General features: G+C 36.6%; 1 protein-coding gene and 1 non-coding gene across 5 annotated transcripts in view; one reads left to right on the forward strand and one right to left on the reverse strand.

Annotated features, from left to right (window-relative positions):
* Mia3 (MIA SH3 domain ER export factor 3) overlaps positions 1-24,861 on the reverse strand; it is a 51,489-nt gene that overhangs the window by 19,038 nt on the left and 7,590 nt on the right. For 3 of the 4 annotated variants that reach the window (XM_071600046.1, XM_071600045.1, XM_071600048.1), the window contains exons 4-7: positions 21,700-24,514; positions 19,917-20,108; positions 17,338-17,489; positions 865-996 (exon numbers count right to left, since the gene is read on the reverse strand). In XM_071600046.1, the coding sequence (XP_071456147.1) occupies positions 865-996; positions 17,338-17,489; positions 19,917-20,108; positions 21,700-24,514 (3,291 nt within the window). Of the gene's footprint in view, positions 1-864; positions 997-2,122; positions 2,376-17,337; positions 17,490-19,916; positions 20,109-21,699; positions 24,515-24,861 lie in introns of those variants that run through there. The other variant, XM_071600047.1, reaches the window with a different exon arrangement.
* On the forward strand, positions 14,198-14,304 carry LOC139701436 (U6 spliceosomal RNA). The gene has a single exon (XR_011704028.1). It is a non-coding gene; the product is annotated as a U6 spliceosomal RNA (small nuclear RNA).

Raw genomic sequence — 24,861 nt, forward strand, 5'->3', positions numbered from 1 at the left:
AACATAAGTATGTATAACCATATATATATATATATATATATATATATATATATATATATATATATATATATATACACTTATACATATATGTACACACATACACAGAGATGGACTAATTCTGCTCAGAAAAAAAAAGACTTAATGAACAAAACATTTAATGGATTTTTGGACAACACATAATCTATACTTCCAAATAAAAAGGTATTTTCTGAACATATGATCAAATCATAAAATCTGGGAAAAATATATATAAAAGACTGGAAAAATTATCTCATCTCCTTTTTCTCATTTTACTGTATTTCTTTGCAGCATTCCCCCTGTTTATATGTGTTTATATTAACATACAGTTCATCAACATTTAAATCTTAGTTTCTGCTTTTTTTTCCACTTCACATTTAATTGTGAGCATTTTCTGTACCTCAAAGCTTTGAAATAGATAAATCTGCCTACTATTCCATTAAGCGAACATACAATAACCCCTAAATGAATTATGTTGTGCTAAGTCTTCAATCTAATACACTGTTCCACTGAAAAACATTACCAAAATCTTCAAAGTATGGTTATTTCTTTAATATAGATTACTAGACATATATGCTACATAAAAGGATATTTATCTAACCTATTCCATCTTTTATCCCACTTTTAAAACTTCTGATACATATGAAACTACTGGTCAGGATGGCTGTAAGAATTACCAGTTCTACCAACTGCACCCACACTAAATTATTTTATAAGGTTAGTTTGACTTAAACCACTAATTTGTGTTTTAGCAACTGAAAAAGAAAAAAAAAGGTGGGGGCCAGTGACTATATAAAATAATCCTTGTGCTTATGTGCTAAGGTATAAGTAAGTTAATTTACTCACAACAAGAATAGTTTTCCAAAAGAAAACGACAAAGGATACAAATCCAAACAAAACAGTGAAAACTACAGGCTTCCATGGTAGTCCATAAAAATCAGGCCCAGGTTGAGTATCATCAGGCAATGTAGTAAACAGCTGAAACAGACAAATTAGAAGAAATGGGAAACCTTAAATTTATAACAAAACAGTCACAAAGAATCATGGCAATTCTAAACCAACCTCCTCATCAGAAATCCACCTCCTCAATATTTTCCAATAGCTTCTTCAAGAGAGAGGATACTGGCAGTCTCATATTTTTTGTTCACTTGCAGTGTTTTCAAGTATAATGAATCTAAATACTTTTTAAAAAATATTTATTTATGTATCTTTAGTTTTAGGTGGACACATTATTTTGTTTTTATATGGTGCTGAGGATTGAACCCCTAACCCTAACCCTAACCCTAACCCTGTGCCTCATGCATGCTAGGCAAGTGCTCTACCACTGAACCACAACCCCAGCCCGAATCTAAATACTTTAAATTGAGCATACATTTCCAGTTTGTAACAGGCCCTATATCATCACATTGTCTAACACCTGGCTAGAATCCCTCTGGATCATTCTTTTCTCTTAGATAAGCTGGTTTTTATAATTTAAAAAATTCATTTAAGACAAAAACTTATATATATGAAAGAACTAATTAATTTTATGGCAACAAATAAAAACAATGATGATGATGACATACGTATAAGATTTTAAATCTTACTTCCATTCCACTCTTATATAAACAGATAAGTGACATGTAATTTCAGACAACTCTTGAAAACTGTCTTAGATAAACTTCTCTGAATTTAACATCCTTCTAAAAAATTCAAAGCCTAATTTTAAATGGTTGCTCAAAGGCAGTGCATTAAACACCTGCCTACTCTTCCCTGTTTTCACCGCCCTCTACACGTAATACGAGATAACTGTCATTTGGGCCCAATTCCCCAGCAGTCTCCCTAGGGAAAAGACCTGTAGTAACGTTAGCTGTTTCGATTGCTGGCTGCATTTCGGAACATAACATGAGGTTGTCACCTCTATTCCGTCAAAAAAAACGTGCAAGTGGGGAAAGCTCAAGTACACTCTCACCGGCCTCGCTTAACAATACAGTCACATCCTGCCTGCCTTGGGCCTGACACACTCCATTTCTCCGTCGCCGTGACAGTCAGTGCACCCACTCCGCCAGAACTCAGCCACCCGCCGGCCAGAGCTGGGGTCCCTCCCTGGGAATGGGACCGTCACCTCCAGCAGCTTGGCTATGAGGGCTGCGTACAGCACCGACAGGGGTCCCAGGAGCTCCGGGTCCCCCGGGGAAGCAGTGACCGAAGGCACAGTTGCAGGTACTGAGTCCATGGTGTAGGGACAGCTGAATGGAAGCGACGCTTCCCTGCAGAACAGCACGGGACCCTCTCTTTCACCGTTTCCTACTTCGGGAGGACCCAGCGCAGGGGGCGGGTACTGGGAGCGAACTTTGCCTTCCTCCACCGCAGGCGCTTTCCGCCCAACGCACGTAAAACGCGTCATCAGACGAAGCCACTGGGCGGACTGCAGTGAGCAGAGGGAGGATGCCGAGGGGCGGGCTGGAGCGGGAAGAACCAACTGCGGAGCACGGTGGGGGACAGCGTGAGGAGAGCCGAGGAAGAGTCCAAATGAAAGGACTCCAGGAGGAAAGAGGCTCACCTGTCCCTGGAACTGGGAGAGGACCGGCGATTTAGAAGGCCCTGGAGGAAGCCAGGGAACTAGCAGAAGGGGATTATAGGCAGAGACTAGGAAAAAGGAGAAAGTCAGGCCTCCCAGCCCCTCCCAGAGCAAAACCCTTTTGTCAACGTGTTGAGACACCACCCTGCCCCAAAAGAGCAGACACAAGAGGAGATGCTTCTCCTGCTCCCTTCTAAAGGACTACTGCTCGGACTGGGCTTTCCTTCCCTGCTCACTCCAGTCCTATGTTACTTTCTCCACTTGTGGATGATACTCTTTTTAAAAAGCCTTACCCTAAGGAATCATGTCATTATCACCCCACGCCGGTGGCTTCATTTCTGGATGCCACATTTTAAGGTTGCATGACTTGTGGAAAAGAACAGAATCATGAATAGCCTGAAAAGCACGTGCTAAAAATTGAAGAAACTGGGGACGTTTAACTTGGGGAGGGAATGAACATATGTGGATCTTTAAAAATCTGTCGTCAAGTTGAATATAGTCAATTCAAAAGAACAAGAATAAGCAGGAAAGCACTGAAAAAGAAGAGCAATGAAGGGTACAGGGAGGGCAGACTATAAAATCAAATCATGTACCCTCGTCCAAGCCCAAGAATACATAGAGTTTGTGGGACAGAATAGAGAATCCAGAAACAGAACCAACTGCACTGGACATTTGGGGTACAATAAAAGTGAGTTTGGGGAAAATAGACTTTTTTGTAGCGTTTGCAAATACCACATGGAAAATTATAAAATTGGATTTTTCTCTACTTATTCAAAAGATAAACTACAAATGGATAAGAAACATGAATGTAAAAATAGAAAATAAACAAGTACTAGAAAATATTGGGTGAAATTTTCTATGTATTATGAGTGGGCAAAACCTGCCTCAATGAAAAAATCTTTCCTGGCTGTATCTAAACCTGCTACACACACACACACACACACACACACACACACACACCCATGCAGTTTGACAATGACAACCTGAGAAAAAATATTTGCAACATATTATTGTCCAAAGAATCATGTTCCTGAAATATAAAGAACATTATAAATGAAATGGCCAGCAAACCTATACAAAAATGGGCTGAAGAAATAAACAGATCTCAGGAAAAGAAATGCAAATAGCAATAACATGGAAACATGCTCTGCTTAGCTCATAATGAACAAAATACAAATTAAACCACACCAAGATATCATTTCTCACTTGCATTGGCAAGATCCAAACGTTTGACAACATACTCAGTAGGTGAGAGAATGTGGGGGAATACAAATTCTCAGACACTGCTGATAAGTATACAAAATGATACAACCCTTATGAATGAGATTTGGCAACATCTCCCAAAACTGCTTATATATTTACATATTAACTCAACAATCCCACTTTTTTTTTTTTTTTTTTAACTTTTTCAGTGCTGGGGAAGGGTACCTAGGGCAAGTGCTCTACTGCTGAGCTATAGTCCCCCAGCCCTAACTTATAAATATACTGGGAATACAACAACAAATGTTTAAAACTTGTATTTACAAAACTATGTTATTCAAGCTTTAATTATAATAACACAAGATGGTCACAAAAGGCTGAAACAACTGTCATCAATAAAAGTTGTTGAATAAACCAAAGAAGAAAGAAAATAATTTTAAATACTGCTAAGAGCTGATTTCCAGAATACATGAAAATGAAGTAGAGAAAAGTATTTATAGAATACTATTTGTATCTTAGAAAGTGAAAAAAGATGAATATATTTCTTATAGCTTTGAGGTAAAATTGGCATGAAATAAATTACATGTATTTAAAGTGTGCAATTTGATAAATTTTAACATGAAATTATGAAATCACCATTATAATCAAGATAATATACACATCCTTTACTTCCAAAAATATTCTCATTCTCTAGGTAATTTTGCCCTTTGTCACCCTTCCTTCTTGCCCCCCACTTTCCCACTCCTCCAGCAAAATGTCTATCTTAATAGATTGCTTTGTATTCCTCAAGTTTTATGTGTATGGGATAATATATTTTCTATGGCTTTTGTCATTCAGCATAATTTGAGATTCATCTACATCAGTTTATCTATCATCTATTTTTATTGCTGAGTAGCATTTCATTATATGTACGTACCACAATTTGTCTATCATCTATTGATAGACATTTGGATTTTTTTCCAGTTTGGGGCTTTTACAAATAAAATAGCCAAGAACACTGATATAAAATTCCTTCTATTGCTATCTAACTTATCTTTTCTTGGAAAAGAATGGTTGGATATGACTGGTGTATGCTTACCTTTTTAAGAAGGTGATTCTACCACTTTATATCCCCACCAGCTGTGTACCCATCCAGTTCCTCCATCTCTTCTCCAACCACTCAGCACAATTGTCTTTAATATTAGCTATTTAATAAGTGTGTAGTGGTAACTCTTATGCTTTAAAATTGCATTTCCCTGATAATTATGTCAAGCATTTTTAATGTCTTTATTTACTATCTGTTTATCTTCTTTGATGAAGTGTTATTTTACAGGACTATATTTTTTCTTTCTAATGAGTTCTAAGAGTTCTTCATATATTCTTGATGCAAGTCGTTTATCAGATAAATACTTTACAGTAATTTCCTCCCAGCTTGTGTTTTGTCTATTTCATTCACTTCAAAGTGTATTTTGAATTACAGAGGTTTCAGTTTGATGAATCCCACATTGTCAAATCCTTTTTAATGCTTTTGTTGTCAAATTTAAGAAATCTTTGCCGAACCTAAGTTCAACAAAAATTTTTCTCTTATTTTTTTCCTAGAGGTTTTGTAGTTTTGAGTTTAATATTTAAGTCTGTGAGTTAATTCAGGTGTCTATGCAAGGCATGGATCAATATTTGGCATATAAATATGCAGTAATTTCAGTACCATTTGCTGAAAAAACTTTCCATTCTCTACTTGTCTTTCCATCTTTGTCAATGACTGTTGCTATATATATGTGTATCTATCTCTGAATTCTTGGCTCTGTTCCAATGTTTTGTCTGCGATCCTAATTACTGTAGCTTTAGAATATTTTTTTTTCTTTTTTTCCTCTTCATATGGTACTAGGGATTGAACACAGGACCTTGCATATGCTAGGCAAGTGCTTTACCACTGAGCTACATCCCCAGCCCTAGCTTAAGTCTTGAAGCCACGTATTCTAGGTCTGTTGCAATCAGCTTGTCATTTTCTACAAAACTCTGCAGGGATTTTGATTGGAATAATGTTGACTCTGGTGATTAAACTGGGATGAATGGACACCTTAGTCTTCTGACTCATAAATTAGGTATATCTCTCCATTTAGGTTCTCTTTAATTTCCATCAGCAATATTTTATAGTTTTTAATATATACATTTTAGTTTTTGCCACGTTTATGTTTAAATACTTCATATTTTTATTCTATTGTACATGGAAATCTTTAAAATTTCAATTTCTAATTATTCATTGTTAATATATAGAAAATATAATTGCTTTTAGATGTAAATTTTATCCGTCAACTTTACAATAGCTTTTTTCTAGATCATACCAGATTTTATCTATATATGTTCATGTTATCTGAAAATAAAGAGAATTTTATTTCTTCCTTTCCAATCTGAGTGCATTTTATTTCTTTTTCTTGCCTTAGTATACTAGCTATTTCCTTACTGTACCCCAGGACAATGTTGAATAGATGTAATGAGAGTGGACATCTCTGTTTGGTTTCTGATCTTGGGGAAAAGTATTCAATTATCAACCATTAAGTATGAGGTTAGCTGCATTTTTTCAGAGGATGTTTTAAGCTCCCTTCTTCTATTCCTAGTTTGTTGTTTGTTTTTCTACATCAATAATCAATGCTGAGGGGCTGGGGTTGATACTCAGTGGTAGAGCACTTGCCTAGCATGTGTGAGGCAATGGGTTCGATTCTCAGCACCGCATATAAATAAGTGAATAAAATAAAAGTCAATCAACATCTAAAAATTTTTTTTTAAATAATAATCAGGGCTGATTTTTTTTTTACATGTCGATGGGATTTATTGTCACCTACTTGTACATGCACACAAAATAACAATATAATTTGGCCAATATTACTCCCCAACATTTCCCACCTCTGCTATATTTTTTAAATGCTTGTTTTGTATCTCTTGAGCTGAACACAAAGATTGTGCTTTTAGGTACATCCATGTGGTAATTTCATTGATTTTCAAATGTTAAATAAATTTTGGATTCTTGACATAGTTTTTGTCTATGATGTATTTTCCTTTTACATATTATTGTATTTGACTTAAATTTTTGTTTAGAATTTCTGTACAGGTTCATTGGAGATCCCATGAGAGGTCTGTGGTTTTCTTTTCTTGTTATATCTTTGTCTTGGTTTAGTGTAGTGATAACACTGGCTTCATAGGAGAAATATTTCCTTGCTTTAATATTCTACAAGGGTTTAGTATTACTATTAGGAATTAGTATCATTTCTTCCTTACAGGTTTAATTGGATCACCAATAAAGCTATCTGGGTCTTATATTTTTTTCTTTGTAGAAAGGTTTTTACCTATACCTTCAATTTCTTTAATAGTCAACAAGGTTTATGAAGATGTCTGTTTTTCTTGAGTGAACTTTTGCAATTTGTGGCTTAAATGGAATTTCTTCATTTCAACTAAATTGTCAAGTTAATTAACATAAACTGCTCATAATATCCCCATTATCAGTCTAGTATCTGTGGAATCTGTAGTTATATCCCTTCTCTGATTGTGGGATATTGATAATCTGTGTCTCCTCTTTTATTTCCCTCGCTAGATGTTGATCAATTTTATTCATCTTAAAGAACTAGCTTTGGGTTTCATTGATTTTCTCTTATTTTCCTTTTTTAAAATTTCACTGACTTATGGTCTTTATTATATCTTTTTTTCTTGCTTACTTGGAGATTAACTTATTTTTCCTTTTCTAGTTTCTCATAGTAGGAACTAAAGTCAATGACTGGAGACTTCTTTTATAATAAAGCTATCTGGGCCTGGTAGTGCTATAAATTTTCCAGTAACGCTTTAGTGACATTGCACAAATGGATATGTTGTTTTCAGTTTTATTCAACTCAAAATATGAATTTCTTCTCTGATTTATTTGACTCAAAAATTATTTAGCAGTGGGGGCTAAGGTTGTAGCTCAGTGGTAAAGTGCTTGCCTCACATGTGTGAGGCACTGGGTTCGATCCCCAGCACCACATAAAAATAAATGTACTGTGTGTTCGTGTACCAATAATAATAATAATAATAATAATAATAATAATAATAATAATTTTTATGTATATATATTTAGCAGCCTGGCACTTAAGTTTCCAAATATTTGGGAATTTTCCAGATTTTTCCATTATTGATTTCTCATTTTATTGTGTTCAGAGAATAAGCTTTGCCTGTCTTTGAATACTTTTATATTTACTGATAATTTTTTTAAGATCCAGAATATGGTTTATCTTGGTAAATGTTCCACGTGCACTAAGAAGAATAGGTATTCAGCTCTTTGGGGGTTTTCTATAAATGTCAATTAATTTCAAATGGATGGATTGATTATGTCATTCATACTTTCTACAACCTTACTTTTATTTTTCGTTTTCTGCCAATTGCTGAGGAGAGGATATTGAAATCTCTAAATGTAATCCTATATTCATCATTTTCCTCATAATTCTATCAATTTTTATACTTCATGTATTTTGAAAGTCTAATATTAAAAGTACAAGCATTTAGATTTATTATATAATCTTGACTAACTGACTCCTTTATCATTAGGAAATAACTTTCTTTAGTCCTGATGATATATTTTGCCCCACAACCTCTTTTGGTTTAATGTAGCTACTCCAGATTTCCTTTGACTAGCGTTTAACATGAGATACCTTTTTCAATCATTTTAATTTTGACTTCTTTGTGTCTTTCTATTTACAGTGTTATTCCCATATACATCTATTTGGGTCTTGCTTCTTTAGGCAATATGACAAACTCTGTTTTTAACTGATGTATTTAGATATTTTCCACTTAATAGGATTACTGCTGTGCATAGGTGTAAGCTTAATATAATCTTCTATTTGTTCCTTCTGTTCTTTGTTCTTTTTCTTTTCTTTCTGTCTTCTTTTGCAGAAATACCACTATCGGTATTTTTAGTGATTCCTCTATTGGCTTATTAAGCTATAACTCTCTTTTCTAATCTTAGTGCTTCAGGGTTTAGAATATACATCTTTAATTTGTCACAATCTACCTTCAGATGATACTATAGTACTTCACATATTCAATAAGAACGTTACAATAGTTACTACCCTTCTGAGATTTATACTGTTGTCATGTATTTTACTTTACATGTTTTCTAAGTCCCATACTATACTGATATTTGTCTTTAAACAGTCAATGACTTTTTAAAATATTCAAATAAGAAAAATTATTTTAAATATTTATGCACAGAGTCACCATTTTCAGTGTTCTTTACTCCTTTATTCCATTATTTCCATCTGCTGTCTTGGTGCAAGTGTAGGGTGAATTCTTTCAGCTTGTATGTCAGTACAAGTCTTCATTTTAGAAAGATATTTCACTGGGCATGATATTATCAGCCAACATTATTGCTCTTCAAATATATTAAAGGTATCACTCCACTATATTCTCTTATGCCTAATTTCTGACAAGAAATCTGATGTCATCCTTAGTTCTTCTCTACATAAATGTCTTCTCTAACTGCTAAGATTGCCCTTTATCACTGGTTTTGAGCAATTTATTTATGATATAATATACCTTGATATAGCTTTATTCATGCTTTTTGTACTCTAGTTCCATTTAATATCTTGGATCTGCAGATGTATAGTTTTCACAAATTTTTGAAAATTTTTGGCCATCATTTCTTAAAATATTTTTCTGAATACCTCTTATCGCTCAACTTGAAACGGTCCCACAGCTCACTGATGCTCTGGTTCACTTTTCTTTAACAGAAGAAATTTTCCCTGTGTTTCATTTGGGGTACTTCTCCTACTATGTCTTCAAGTTCACTAACAATTTCATCACAATGCTTATTCTGGCATTAATCCCATCCACTGTATTTATCATATATTTTCAACTCTAGAAGTCTGATTTTTTAAAATATATCTTCTATATCTCTATTTACCTTTTTAACATACGAAATATAGTAGTAATAACTTTTACCTCATTCTAACATCTCCGCCAGTTCTCAGTTGGCTTTGATTGGATGATTCTTCTCCTCATCATTGTGGATTGTATTTTTCCTGTTTCTTTGCATGTCTGGTAAGCTTTGATTGGATGCCATACATTACGAATTACTATTCTTAATATTTTGTACACAGTTAAGTTACTGGAAACAATTTGATTCTCTTGGGTCTGAATATTTGTTAGGTATGACATAAATTGTAATAGTCAGTCTGAGGTAACACCCTTCTGATTATTCTACCCAACTTCCTTAGATAGTTTTTTCCAGGTGCTTTTCTGGTCCCTGTGTTAGGACCTGTTCCTTCTAATCACTTAAGATTGTTTCTCTGACTTGCTAAGCAGTTTCATCACACTTATGTGCTGATCAATACCCTGCTGAACACTCAGAGAGCCTTTCACAGATTTCCAGAATTGTGTCTCAATGTAGCAACCTTCTTTTGGTACTCCACCCTGTGAATTCTAGTCACTTTGGTTTTCCTGGAATCTCAGCACCATCTCTCAACTCATGGTATCCTCTGATTCTGCCTGACTTCCCCTTCTTTGTCATGGCTTGGGAATCTCTTAACATAGTAAAAGCTGGGACAACTAAAGAGATCATAGCATTTGTTCCTTATGTTTCCAGAATTATTCTTTGTTGCTTGATCTTCAATGTTGCTTGATCTTCAAATTTTATCTGTTTGTGGGTTTTTTTTTCATATTTATTTTAGTTGTTTCAGTTGGGAAGGTGAAGCCAGTACCTATATAAAGCTATCATAGCTAGATGTAAAAATCATTTGCTTTTCTTTTTCTTTTTATGGTGCTGGGGATTGAACACATGGCCTCATATATGGTAGGCAAGTGCTCTACCACTGAGCTACATATCCCTTTTCTCATTTGCTTATTTTTTTAATAGCAGAATGCATAATGAAATAAATTTTAAAAGTTAACTATAAAAGAGAGTAACAACATCAGGGTAGACAGAACTGGGACAAAAGCTAGAGTTCTTTCAAAATCAGGCAGGAGAATCACAAGTTCAAAGCTAGCCTCAGCAACTTAGCAAGTCCCTACGCAACTTAGTGAGAACTATCTCTAAATAAAAAATAAAGCAGCTAGGTATGTGGCTCAGTGGATAGGAGCCCTGGGTTCAATCGCCAGTACCAAAAAACAGAAACAACTTATTTTTACAAATTAACTTTGGCTCTTCTAAATATTTAAATAATTGTAAAATAAACAAAAAAATCTTAAAAAGTAACACCTAAATATTGAAAGCAAAAATGAAACAACCTGTTATATCAAGTTGGTGACAAACCACAGAAATGAATTATTTCAAACACACCTTAGTGGGATATAGCTTAAAGACAAGAGAATTTCATTTCATTTCAGGAATACATTCCTGAAAGTATTTTAAATAACATAAATATAGTCGTGTGTTGCTTAATGATGGGAATAAATCCTGAGAAACACATCTTAGGCAATTTCAGTGTGCAAACATCATTGAGTATACTTATACAAACCTAGAAAATATAGCCATTTCCACACGTAGGTATTCATATATGGTGGTATATCATCGCTTTGGGGATAAAGACCTATAAGATATTATTATACTGAATACTGTAGACAATTGTAACATTGTAAATATTTATATATCTAAACATATCAAAACACAGAAAAGATATTAAAAATACTAGGTGACAAGAATTTTTTAGCTCCATTATTATGCACTAATGACCAAAATGTCATTAAGTGGCACAAGACTGTAAACAATTATATTGATGTCATTGAAAACTGGAATTCCAACATCAGAGAAAGAAAACACAAATCTAAGATAGATGAAGTGAAGTAAAATCTCTCTAGCATCCTGAATTTTCATGGGAATTATCTAAATGACATGATGAAAAATCCCCACATATTTCTGAGCTTTGTTCACTAAAAAGGCCTATACAAATGACAGTCAATTTGAGCAATAAGCAATCCTAGTACTTGGAATGTAGCCTCTAAATATCATTTCCTATTGAAAGGAACCAAAGTTCTTTTAGAGAAATAATTCCTTCAAGGTCTGGACAGGAAATGTTTAAGATGAACTTGGAACATCTCATACTTCAAAAGCAAGGGAAATAGGTAACAATGACCACTAGATGGTGGCAAAGGGTCCCAGGAGCCAAGATAAAGAGGCTTCTACAAGGCAAAAGGGGGAGAAATTGAGCATCAGGTAAGAACAATTACTATTCCTAATTGGATTAAACACACCAAATATTTTTAAATGCATGACATCATATTGACTCTTAAATAAAAGTTAAAAAGATTTCAAGCCCCTTTGGGTATCATTTGATAATGCTAGAAGAATATCTTACTATTCTGAAAAGTGTTTAAATGAAGAAAAGGAATCAAATGTTTATCTCCTGCCTTAACTATACAAACCAAATATCTGTGTAAAGAATAATCAATCATAGCCAGGCGCCGTGGCACACACTTGTAATCCCAGTAGCTCGGGAGGCTGAGGAGGGAGGATAGCAAGTTCAAAGTCAGCCTCAGCAAAAGCGAATTGCTAAGCAACTCAGTGAGACCCTGTATATAAATAAAATACAAAATAGGGCTGGGGATATGGCTCACTAGCCAAGTGCCCCTGAGTTTAATCCCCAGTACCAAAAAAAAAAAAGAAAGAATAATCAATCATAAATTTTTATTTGTGTAGGCATCCCAGCCTTTAAATGAAGAAAGAAAAATCCCAGCAACTCAGACCATTGCTATTTTGCAACCTGTAATATATTAGCAAATCTCACCAACGTCACTGTTGACTAGTAGTCAACATCAAAAGAGAGGACATGCAGATGTCAATGCAATATTTCCCATTAAGTTTTCATAAGAAACAGAATTGAACCTAAACCTGACTACCAATTTCCAAGAAATATAAAGCAACAGAGAGAGGCTGAGGTTGTTAGCTCAGCACTTGCCTAGAATGCATGGAGCCCGAGGTTCAATCCCCAGCACCACCAAAAAAAAAGGCAATAGAGAAAACAGGTTAAATTGTTGTACCAGGGGGATGTCATTTATTCACCAAAACTACAATATATCCTAGAAGTCCCACTAACATATTTTTTTCAATTATTGCAAAAAGTTACAACAAAAGGAGAAATCAATAGATAGTAACTTATATGAGACTTGTTCTCCCACTGAAAGCAACCAGAAAGTTGGAATATATATATATATATATATATATATATATATATATATATATATATATATATATATATATATATATTTTTTGGTACCAGGGATTGAACTCAGGAGCACTTGATCACTGAGCTACATCCCCAGTCTCAGCCCCATTTTGTATTTTATTTAGAGACAGGGTCTCACTGAGTTACTTAGCACCTCACTTTTGCTAAGGCTGGCTTTGAACTCATGATCCTCCTGTCTCAGCCTCCCGAGCCACTAGGATTAAGGCATGTGCCACCATGCCCAGTCAAAATATATTTTTAAAGAGCTATTTTTCAGATAGAAAGCCACAAGGGACATGCAACTGTCACCCCTAAGAGCAGGAGAACAAATAGGTGAGCATTCTACCTGGAGGCACCCTCTAGACCTCAGTTTGGGAAGGGGAACCCAAATGGGGCATAACAGTCTCACTGAGGAGAGACCAGAGTTCCAGGAGATTAAGCAGCCAAAAATATGTAGAGAAAACTACCAGAAAGATGGGAGCCACAAAGAAAAAGAGTTCCAGAAATCTGCATGGAGGTGGTCTTCAGTTTGGGGCTACATTCTAAGCAGTACCTGCGAGGGCCAAGAACAACTATAAGCTAACCAATCCCACAGTTGGCACTGAGCTGGGAGAAGTCTAGATTCCAGCTAGCCAGAGAGAGCTGACATACAAAAACAGTATGGTCAACAAGCTCATGAAGAACTATTTGATCCAGGCATGATGGCACATGTCTGTAATCCCAGCAACTCAGAAGGCTGAGGCAGGAGGATCCCAAGTTTGAGGCTGGCAACTTATCAAGGGCCTAAGCAAGTTAGTGAGACCCTATCTCAAAAGAAAAAAAAAAAGTTCACTCAATATCATTAATTGTCAGGAAATAAACTCACAAAGACATACCCACTAGAATGGCCCAAGTGCTAGTGAAGATGAAGTCAAGTGGAAGTCTCCTAAATTGCTGGTGGAAGTATAAAATGATTGTGGTCATTTTTTAGCATGGCTTGACAGTATCACATAAGATAAAAACATACATTAAACATAGGAGGCAATTGCACTCCTAGATATGAGTCCATTTATAGTGGCATATATATGAAATAGTACTGTAGGAAAAATGAATCTATAGTTTAAAAAAAAAAAAAAAAGTTATCAGTGGTTGCCTGGAACAGGTGGTGAAGGAACTCACTGGGATGGATCCCAAGGAAACCCCTTTTCTAGTGAAAAAACTGCTCTATATCTTGATTATGGTAGTTTTTACATGGGTATCTACATTTGTTAAAACTCAGAGTGTGCTTGCTTTGGCAGCACATATACTAAAACTGGGACAATACAGAAAAAAATAGCATGGTCCCTGAGCAAGGATGACACCCACATTTGTGAATCATTCCATAGTTTTGTGGAACCAACCCTTCAACAGATGAATGGATAAAGAAACTGTGGTACATATACAAAATGGAATATTGCTTATAGCATTAAAAGAGAAAAAAATTATGGCATCTGCGGGTGAATGGGAATATCAGGCTAAGGGAAGTAAGCCAATCCCCAAAACCAAAAGCTGTATGTTCTCTCTGAAAGTGGATGCTGACCCATAATGGGGGTGAGGTGGGTGGCAAAGAATGGAGGTACTTTGATTGGGCAAAGGGGAGGTAGGACAGGCGAGGGGGCATAGGGATAGTAAAGATGGTGGAATGAGATGAACCTCATTACCCGAGGTACATGTAGGACTACACATGTGTTGTGTACAACTAGGAAAAGTTTTGTTCCAATTATGTACAATGAATCAAAATGCATTCTGCTATCATGTATAACCAATTAGAACAAATTAAAAAAAACAACTCACTGATATTGGCTATCAAGGAATTACTGTTAAGTTGGGTGATGGCCTGTGGGTTCATTATACTATTCTCTATGCTTTTCTTTAAAGCTTTTCTAATTAAATTTATTTTTTAATTAGTACATAGAAATAAACATTATAATTATTGAAGTAGGTAACATGACATTTTGATGCATGTATACACTATGTAACGTTTAAATCAGGTTAAATATATCTACCTCCTCAAACAGCATTTCTCTATGGTAAAACTTTCACAATCTTTTCTTCTAGTATTCTGAAATGTACAGTATGTTATGGTTACCTATAGTCCCCTACTATTCTCTCTGCTCTTATTTGAAAGTTTCCATGATAAAAATACTAAAAATAATTTTTAAATTAAGATATAACTTCAAATATTTAAAGGATTTCTATGTAGAAAAGAATTCAATTTTATAGAGGAAATCATGTGGAGGAAAATTTGGAGTCAATACAAGGATGAACTAGACAACAGAAGAACATATAGCCTTGTAAGAGAGTGACTCATGCTAGGAAATACTGGTGTACAGGCCTCATAACTACTCATCAGGGTCACAGTAAAGAAAATTACAGCAATGAGTGAGAAACTAGACTAACAGCCTTCTAAGGTTTCTTCTAACACTAAGATTCTACTAAGATTCCATTGATCAATGAATCTGATTGGTGCACATCTCCCAAACACATCAGAGCCTATTACTCTCCAGTCCTATCAGATATCATACTACTTGTTTAAGATTTTACATTGACTTGTTCATAATTTTTGCATATATTTGTTAAGTCCTTTTCTTAAGGCTTTCAAAAATCACAATCATGCCTTACACCTGTTAGACCCTTTTAGTCCTCGCACAATGTCCTGTACATATTGGGCCATCAAAATGCCTTTTTGAAGGCTCCTTTCAAATCAGTCTCGTAACATTGTGCCTCTTCTTTGCCACTCACGTCTATATCTTACCTATCACTGTACAATCACTGACCATACCTGCACCACATTCGTGTCCCCTGACCTAGACCTAGAGGAGGGCTCTGTGCATACCTAAAAATATGAATAAAGAAATCCTTCCCATATCGTGAGGCTGTAAACTTTCCAAGTGATGTTGATTCATTCTGATAATCAAATCATGACTGTGGAAGACTGCTTTAATCACTGGAAGTATCATTATTCTAACTGCCTGGCTTGTACATAACCCCTTACCCAGGTGGCTGCCAGCACCATGAACAAACATGGAGCCAACTGAAAAATGATTTGTTTCTCCCCACCACATCTTTTCCACCCTGGTGGTCTTTCCTCCCCAGGTATTCATTGTCTTTATACCACTTCTGACTGCCTACATGAGAATTAGGGGGTGCGTGGGGGTAAAACACTACAAAATGCTAGACACCTCACCAGACACTTTACCTTGTCAAATCATTTCATTCTTATGATTGGAGTAAGCATTATCTACATTTTTCAGATGGGGAATCTGATATTCAAAAGTTTAGTTATTTGCCCAAACTTCTAAATGATAACCTTGGGATTTGAAACCAGATCTACCTGGCTTCAAAATCTATACATTTTACAAGGAAAACAACAACATCATCTTTCTTACACAAGCCTTGAAATAACACAACCTACAGGAAACAACTTCAGTTGAGAAGGATTACTGTCACAATGGCCCTAGGACCATCTTATCCTCCAATCTCTAAAAGCCTTCTCATTCCTATAATTAAACTCTAAAAGTCCAATATCAACAAATACCATGAGGGGGAGGTAAGTCCTAAAATGCTTAGATAAGCTTCTAGACAGATTAAATGTCTTGTTTGGATCATGGTTTTCTTTAGAAAGATCAGCCTTAAGTGACTCTTTCTAAGAAACAGATCTAACCTAATTCCTTTCATTCTTAAAACTTTCTAAGGATCCCCACTATTAGTGGTCTAAGGCTACTTTGGCTCATGACTTCCTTTAAGATTTGCTGGCCTCTCCAACAGACCATCCCCCTCCAACTTCACACTTTACAATACCAACTATTCACAGTCTCCTGGCCTCCCCAAATACCCTTTTCTTCATGTTTCCATTTCTCTGAACACATTTCTTCTGACTGCCAGCTTCCCCCACCGTCCTCCACCCAAGCCTGTCTAATCAACAATAAACCACATGTCAGACTCCTGTTTGCCCTTTGCCTGTGCTTCAAACACATCTCAACTACTTTCTGACCTTATTGATCACCCTTCCAACCATAATAAATGCATTTATGGACAATAATGTTCTACCATCAAATAAATACCTCTCTTTCTGCCATTATCTTACTGTGTTTCAAGTGAATTCTGTTATCTCCCTGCCAGAATGAAAGGTTCTGAGGGGAAGAACCAAGTTTTTACAGGTGTACAAATGTCCAGCCTTGGTAGACAGCAAATCTTCCTCATATGCTAAACTAAGTAGCCATTAAGCCACACCCCTATGGCTTTTGTTTCAGGAGCTATCTACTCAAAGGGTCAGGAGTCATTTTCATAAAGACATTTTAAGTTCTTCACTTCATGACCAGAAGCCACTTAAAAACTAATAAATAATCAACATTCTAATTGAAGAAACTATGTCAAACTTACCGTCTTAGAGAAATAAAGCAAGAATGAATATAATAAGAAAAGTATGTTGTCCAAAAGGGTGGCATCTGCTGGCTCTTCCACCTTTATCTCTAGATGGTTTTCTGTATCAGCAGCATCAACAGGAGTACCTTCTGTTATAAGTAGCTCTAAAACTGAAAGGGGAAATGGCTGTTTTATTTTATGCTATAGAATAAGAATTGTCTCTCTTCAGTTTCAATATTCATCGAGTGTTTCACTAAATATATGAGTCACAGTGCCTGGAATATGTGGCTCTCCTAAAGACAATTAACACAGAGAAGAAAACTTCAAAATCCTAATTAGAGCTGTCAGACCCTTCAATTATAAAATGAACAATCTCCAGTCTATTCTCCACTACTTCCATGGCCATACAACTGCTATCAGAACAATATTTACTCAAGGAAAATTTTTAAAACCAGAGATATATAGACAGGGTCACATTCAACAAACATGGATTTAGTGCTGGTGAAACTTTTGTGTTAAAAATTTTAGGAACGCTGAAAGAGAGGGAGTCTTGGTTTGCAGATTTGCAGGTGGAATGAGCCAAGGCTTAACACAGCATCTGGCACCTGGCAGAGATACTCAACAACTATTTATTGAATGGACAGATGACAGCTATTTAAAAAGAACACAGTAATACCAAGAGAGACTAAAGGGAATTGGGTACAGACCTGCATTGAGGCTCTGTGAATGAAGTAGAATTCCAGTTAGACCTGAGAGCTTGTATGGGTGGAATTTCAGTATGAGTTACATGAGCCTGGGGTACGTTTGATTAAACAGCTAGGAGTCCAACATGCAGTTATTAAGAAGTTGGACCAGTTGGGCTGGGGATGTGGCTCAAGCGGTAGTGCGCTCGTTTGGCGTGTGTGCAGCCAGGGTTCGATCCTCAGCACCACATACAAAAAAAAAAAAAAGATGTTGTGTCCGCCGATAACTAAAAAATAAATATTAAAATTCTCTCTCTCTCTCTCTCTCTCCCTCTCTCCCTCTCTCCCTCTCTCTCTCTCTAAAAAAAAAAAAAAAAAAAAAAAAAAAGAAGAAGTTGGACCAGTAGTTGCCTCTAAGGTCTTTCTCAACCCTGAGATTCCATTCACTACTATTTTTTTAAGCTTTTGCCTAATTTTTTAAAATTTTTTTTTTAGTTTTTGATGGACCTTTATTTTATTTATTTGTATGCAGTGCTGAGAATCAAACCCAGTGCCTCACATGTTAGACAAGCGCTCTACCACTGAGCTACAACCCCAGGCCCTCCATTCACTATTGGTCTATGAATTTGACTGCTGGTGAAGTCTGCCCCATTGGCTCAGCATCTCAGCACCTGAGACACATTAAATGACATTTGGGAAGATTTTACCCATAAAGGTCATTGACATCATTTTGTGGTGGAACCTAAAAGGCTAGGTAAATGATTCATTCTTAATTTTGTAAGCCAAGTTTTCCCTAATCTTGAAAGTTTTGGAGCATGAAAATAACAAATCTTAATGGTGAGTGATTCATTTTCAGAACCTTATGGAGTTAAAGACAGTTCAGAAGTCAGTAGTGTTCATATATGGATGCAATGTCTTCTGGAAAATGGGAGAACTGATATGTTATTCCTTCTCAAATTAACTGAATCCCCCCTGCTATGAGTTCTCCTACACTCTGTGTGTGCACATGGGGCGGGGGGCGGGGGTCAGATCAGTGCTGCCAAGCCCTGCACTGGTGCAGGATAATGCTATAGCTATGCTTACAGACCAGAACCTTTAAAAACACAAAATACAGTAATTATGGCTTCATAGCACCATACTGGATGGATAAAATAAAACAATTAGTCATCATCTAATTTACTGATAAAATAAGAGTGAGCAACACAAAAGTAGAATGCTGTTGATGCCATTATTGGGGATTTTTTTGAAAAATTGTTTCTCATCTCCCACTGGATACTGTGCACTATGATGAAGTATTCATAAGTGTCAGTCTAAAATGGATTGCAGTTCTGTACTGTTTCCTGTAAGTATATAGTATTATAAAGATCTGGACCATTGACTGCATTTGAAAAAGTTTAATTACCGTGTGCAGGAAGCAAGTCAAAACAGGACTTGAGCTATATTACATTCCATTTAGAAGAAAAGGGAAAAAACACAGAATTTATGAGACTATGAACAGTGATTCTCAAGCTAACTTGTACAAGGCCAGACTTTCCTGGAAGGCCTGCTAAACACAGATTGTGGGTCCCACCCCCAGAGTTTCTGGTGCTGTTGGTCTGGTTGAAAACTACAGTTTTAGAGCATAGGGCCTTTGAAGAATAATATTTTAGTTGTAAATGGTTTACACAAGCTAGTCATAGCTAAACATTTGCTTTTAGGTGAGTTACAGTCTCTGACCTATTTTTGATTTCTAGTCATCTTTATTCTTGCTTTTCTCTCACTTAAGAGATTTTTTTTTTTTTTTTTTTTTTTTTTTGAACTCACATGTACCTATATCACTCTCTGCTCTATTTCGTACCTTTGGCAACAAATATCCTTGAAAGCCTTCATTATGATAATGCCTCTACTTTGTAGAGAAAAATTGGCAAGTTTTACCTGGGTATACTTTCTCAGTAATTGGGATCTGAGACACTTCTGAGACACCCATGTCTTCCTCAGTCACAGGTTGACTCAAGAGGCTGGGCTCTTCAGGATGGTTCACATTAAAATGAAGACTCAGGAGGAGAGACTCTTCATGAAGATTTGTGTTCTCTTCAGGAAAATCATCTTCATGGGGTGGCTGCATCTCTACAGGGGAGAATAATGCATTGAGCCAGCTGGATGACACTATCCACCCCCACCTTAAGCCCAACGATCAGCACTCCCCCTCAGCACACAGCTCCAGATACCTCAACACTGCCCTCCATGTCCTGGCATGCGCCCATGAGAACAACTGGGCAAGGATACGGGAGGGTTAATTGTTTTCATCCCATTTAAAGGATGACTGAACTATACGGTCAAATTTATAAAGAAGCCTTTAATCCAAAGTATTTCATAAACAAATACATTTATGATAGAGGCTTCAATAACTTACCTTCCCTTGGCAAACCAACATACACCCACATGAATAAATGTGCAGAAGAGAACTCTGGTCCAGAACAAAAATGTGAAATGTCTATTCTGCTCAGAAATAACAGGAACTCTTTCATCTACAAGTGTGCTGGTCTCACCGAGCCAGTATAGAGAAGGGAATTCCATAAGTCTAGCTTGCTAATGTGCCTTTCAAATATGTTCAAAGTAACCTAGGAGCCACATGGTGAACCTATCTCCTTCCTGAGCTCAGGACATAAACCAATAGGATCCAGAGCAAAGATTATCTCTTTACAGCTTCATATTCTACCCTGAACATTCACCTGTACTTTGCATTCTTATCCAAAATATATCTGCTTTGATTAAATGTACAACTGTTTTCTTCCCCCAATTATCAGGTAAAATTAGCACTCTTGGGAAGTAAATTTTCCAATGGCTTTATGTCCTTCTGGAATTCTTATCATATACTCTCAGTTGAAATATTTCATTTTGAAAAACAATGGATAGAGATGATCAAATATGAAACCAGGAAACAGAAAGCTTTTATCAGGATATTGGCTCATTGTCAGTCTGACAAATATTTAATTGAAAGACAGTTCTTTGTGTCAAGCACTACATTACAAGGCTTGTCATCCTGGTTCCATCCTTGATTAATATGAATGCAAGGACCTTAGAACCCAGTGGAGTAAAACCAGAATAAGTGACCTCTCCCCCAAGAGACTGGAAATAGCATGGTATCCACAAAAGATAAATGCTGGGGAGGGGAATTCAGACAAGCTATCCATTAAAAGTTATTCTAGGGCTAGGGTTGAGTGATAGAGCACTTGCCTAGTGCAGGTGAGGCACTGGGTTCGATCCTCAGCACCACATAAAAAGAGATTAAATTCTAAAAAAAAAAAAAAAAAAGTTATGCTAGTCACTCCACACCCACATGATCTAGTACAGGTATTTTATGATTAAGAAATTAAGTTTAATAAAGCCCTTTTATAATTTTAACATAAAATCTGTACTGTTAACAGGTCTACTTTTGTGCGTTAGTTTCTCATTTATATCTTTCTCTTTAGCTTTTTATAAAATTTCTTTTTGAACATGCTAACCAATCCCAACTGTCCTAAAGGAAAAAAAGAATAAGCAATGTCCTTTCATTCTCTAGCCCAAAAGAATGAATAAAGGAACATATGGGGCCCCTGAGTCAGCCTTCTTTCTCCTTTAGGCACATGGAAACTGAACAGAACTTTACAATAATACACGAAAACACCTGGATGGAACAACTCCTTTTCTCCAGCTCAAGCCGAAGGCAGGTATTTACCTTCAGCTTCAGCCAAGATTTCCTCTAGAGGAGGCGCTGTTATCAATGGAGCAGTCTCCTCCACTGTGGAGTGCTTGTACCTCACAAAATAGATCAAGTCTTGGATATCATCAAGCACTGCAGCCTCTTCAAATATGTTACTTTCCTTTATTCCTATGTCTCTATTATCATTCACACGATTATCAAGCATTTGCTCTGCTACGCTCAAAATGTGTGACTCAGAGGCACGGAAGACCTTATCTAGAACTTTTTCCACGTTATAGGGCAGGCTCTCCTGCTGTGCTGACTTCAGCTTTAATGACATTTCTTGCAACATGGCTTCCAGTTCTTTGACATCAAAGTACTTCAGGAAGCGTTGCAAGGACTTTTGTTCTGTAAAGAAGCTGCGGATTATGGGCAAGTCTTCCTCCTGATCGCTAAGCTCTGACTTTAGGGCTATATGTGGACTCTGTGGGAATATTTCATCTTCAAGGTCTGCAGAAGCAGGACCCTGGCTTTTTGCATCGGTGATATGCCCTACGTCCTCAAGGTCCTCTTTTGAGATTTCTTTTCCAGTAGCCTTTTCTGTAGACCCTAAAGTGTTCAGATGTTCCTTAGGGTTGTCTTTGTCAAGATCGTCAGAAGCTTTATCCTGAAATACTTCACTTATCCCTGAAGTCTGAGTGTTTTCTTCGTCACTTCCGTCAAAGAGTCCCTGGGCTTCCTCATCTGCCAGAGGACTTTCCTCCTTTCCCATTTCCATATCACCTAGTTCCTTGTCCATCATGTCTACCCTTTTGGCTGTGGTTTCAGTTTTCTTAAAAATCTTCCAAATTATATTCATTTTTTGTTTGTTTTCTTTGGTTTCTAGATCAGGATTGATAGTCTCTAAAATTGCTTTCTCAAGAACGTGCTGGTTAACATTCTGAATCCCAGAATGTTTTTCTTTTGACCGTTTTGCACTTACAGCATTTTCATCCTCTAGTAGCTCTTCAGGGGGATAATAATCCTCCTCTACTGCTGCTGGCCTTTCGGTATGGAGACCTGGTACTTCTACCTCATCAGTTTGCTCTGTTTTTTTTATTTCCTGTGTCCCCTGTGTTGCCTTAGGCTGAATCAATTCTTCAGCCGAGGACTGTTCTTTACCCTCATCCTTGGAAAGCCCTATCTTCTCATTTACTTGACTAACTGTAACAACCACATCTCTTTCTTGTTGCCAAGAAAGATTTTTTCTGGGACTGGGGACCTCTTCTTCCGGTTCTCTTAACAAACCAATTCCATCTGGAGAGGAGAATCCAGATTGATTTTCAGTTTTCAGAACTAGTCCCTCTTTAATTTCCTGAGGTTGATGCTCCACTGAGTCTATGTGCAGGGTTGGTGTATTTACTGAACCTGGCTCTTCCATTCCATCTTTGGATGCATCATTTTGATTATCTCCCAGGAATGTTGTAATACCCAAGGATTCTGGTGGTTTACTCTGTTCTTGGGTCATCAGACTCCCTACAGCTTTATGTAGAGATTTATTCTCTAAGCTATCTTCCAAAATCTTCTCTCCAGGTGAAGACATTTCTTCATTCACTTCTTTTGAGTCTTTTGAGGTATGGATAACTGCTTCTTTTAGGTCATCCTCTTTGTTTTCAAAGGCTGATTTTAATGTGTCCTTGTCCTTTTCAACAGCTAGCAATGAGCTGAGCTTATTGCTTTGGGGAGAAGTATATGCAATCATCCCTTCTACCTTCTCATCCTCTAATTCTGAAACATCTTGCATCAGGTGCTTCTTAGGCTCCTGAACATCTGTCTCTTTTCCTTTAATATGAAGTTCGATGTCCACTTTTGGCTCTTCATCATTATCTATCTTAGAGGTTTCCACAAAAAGACCATATTCTGCACTTTCAGGATAAATATAATCTGTTGCTGCTTGTGGTTTCTTCTGTTTTCTATCTGGGACTAAAGCTTCCTCATCTTCTTTTTCTTCTTCTGAATAAGAATTCTCCAAATCCATCATATCTGTTTTCTCGTCACCACCTGTGCCAATAAATAAAGTATCCTCCAAGGTTGTCAGTATATTTTTATCAACATCCTTGATGCCCGGGGGCAGAGTTACCTCAACCTTATCTTCTTCATTTGAATTCTGCTCTTCACCTATTGAATATTTCTGCACTCCAAACTCCACTGGGAATTTCATGTCTTCTTCACTTATAAAGGTTAGTAACGGGAGCTCCCCAAAGCTTTCCTCATTCTCCTCTTCTTCCTTATCAAATGCATAATAATCAGCATCCAATTCCTCATCATCAAAATCATCTTCTAGTGAAGTCACCAGTCTGGTCATCTCATCATCAGTCACAAGTGTATCAGCAGTAGAGCCAAATTTGGTTTTCAAGTCTAATGTCATTTCTTTTTTCAAAAGTTTATAAGCATCAGTCTTCTCCTGTTCGTTTGAGACCTGAGAACTATTGCTGGTTTTGTTGGTTTCACTTTCTGGCACTTTCAATTTATCTGGTAGTATTTCTTCAAAATGTTCAAATGAAGTTTGTTCACCCTGAGCATTATCTGTTTGACTATATGCATGAGGATGGTTCTTCTGAGCCAAAAATTGTTCCTCAAGATCCATAGTGTTTTCTGAGAATGCACTTTCAATTTGCTCTGAGTTTGCTACTACTGGTTTAGGTTCAGGTTCAACGTCCTGGGAGACTTCAGGAAATTGTTCCACTTTTTCTATAGCTTTCTCAGAATCTTCATTTGCAGAATCATACAATTCCAAAAATCCTAGAAGTTCTTCTACATTATAATTATCAAAATCATCTCTTCCACCATCAAAACAGACAAAATCTGTCTCCTGTAAGGAAAAGAAAAACATTAGTGTGTCAATAACAAAGAGTCACAAAAGTAAACTCATCCACGCTCCCAAATTCAGGATTGGTTCTAAAGAATCTTTGGGGTCAACCAGATTACCCTCCTCCAACCCCCATTGGCTAACTCCATCTATGGCTGAGTAAATCTGTCTTTTTCTAGACTACAGTGTTAGAAAGTCTATTCTTTCTTTCTTTCTTTCTTTTTTTAACATGGGTCATATTCTTTAAAAGGCATAATGAGTAAAAATGGTGACAATTTGGTCTCCAACTGCCTGACTCTTGGGTCTCTCTCAATTTGCTCTGAGCATAAGTAGGGAAAGGCAAGGTATCA

This window comes from Marmota flaviventris, chromosome 12 (assembly GCF_047511675.1).
Source record: "Marmota flaviventris isolate mMarFla1 chromosome 12, mMarFla1.hap1, whole genome shotgun sequence".
In the NCBI taxonomy this organism is placed as follows: Eukaryota; Metazoa; Chordata; class Mammalia; order Rodentia; family Sciuridae; genus Marmota; species Marmota flaviventris.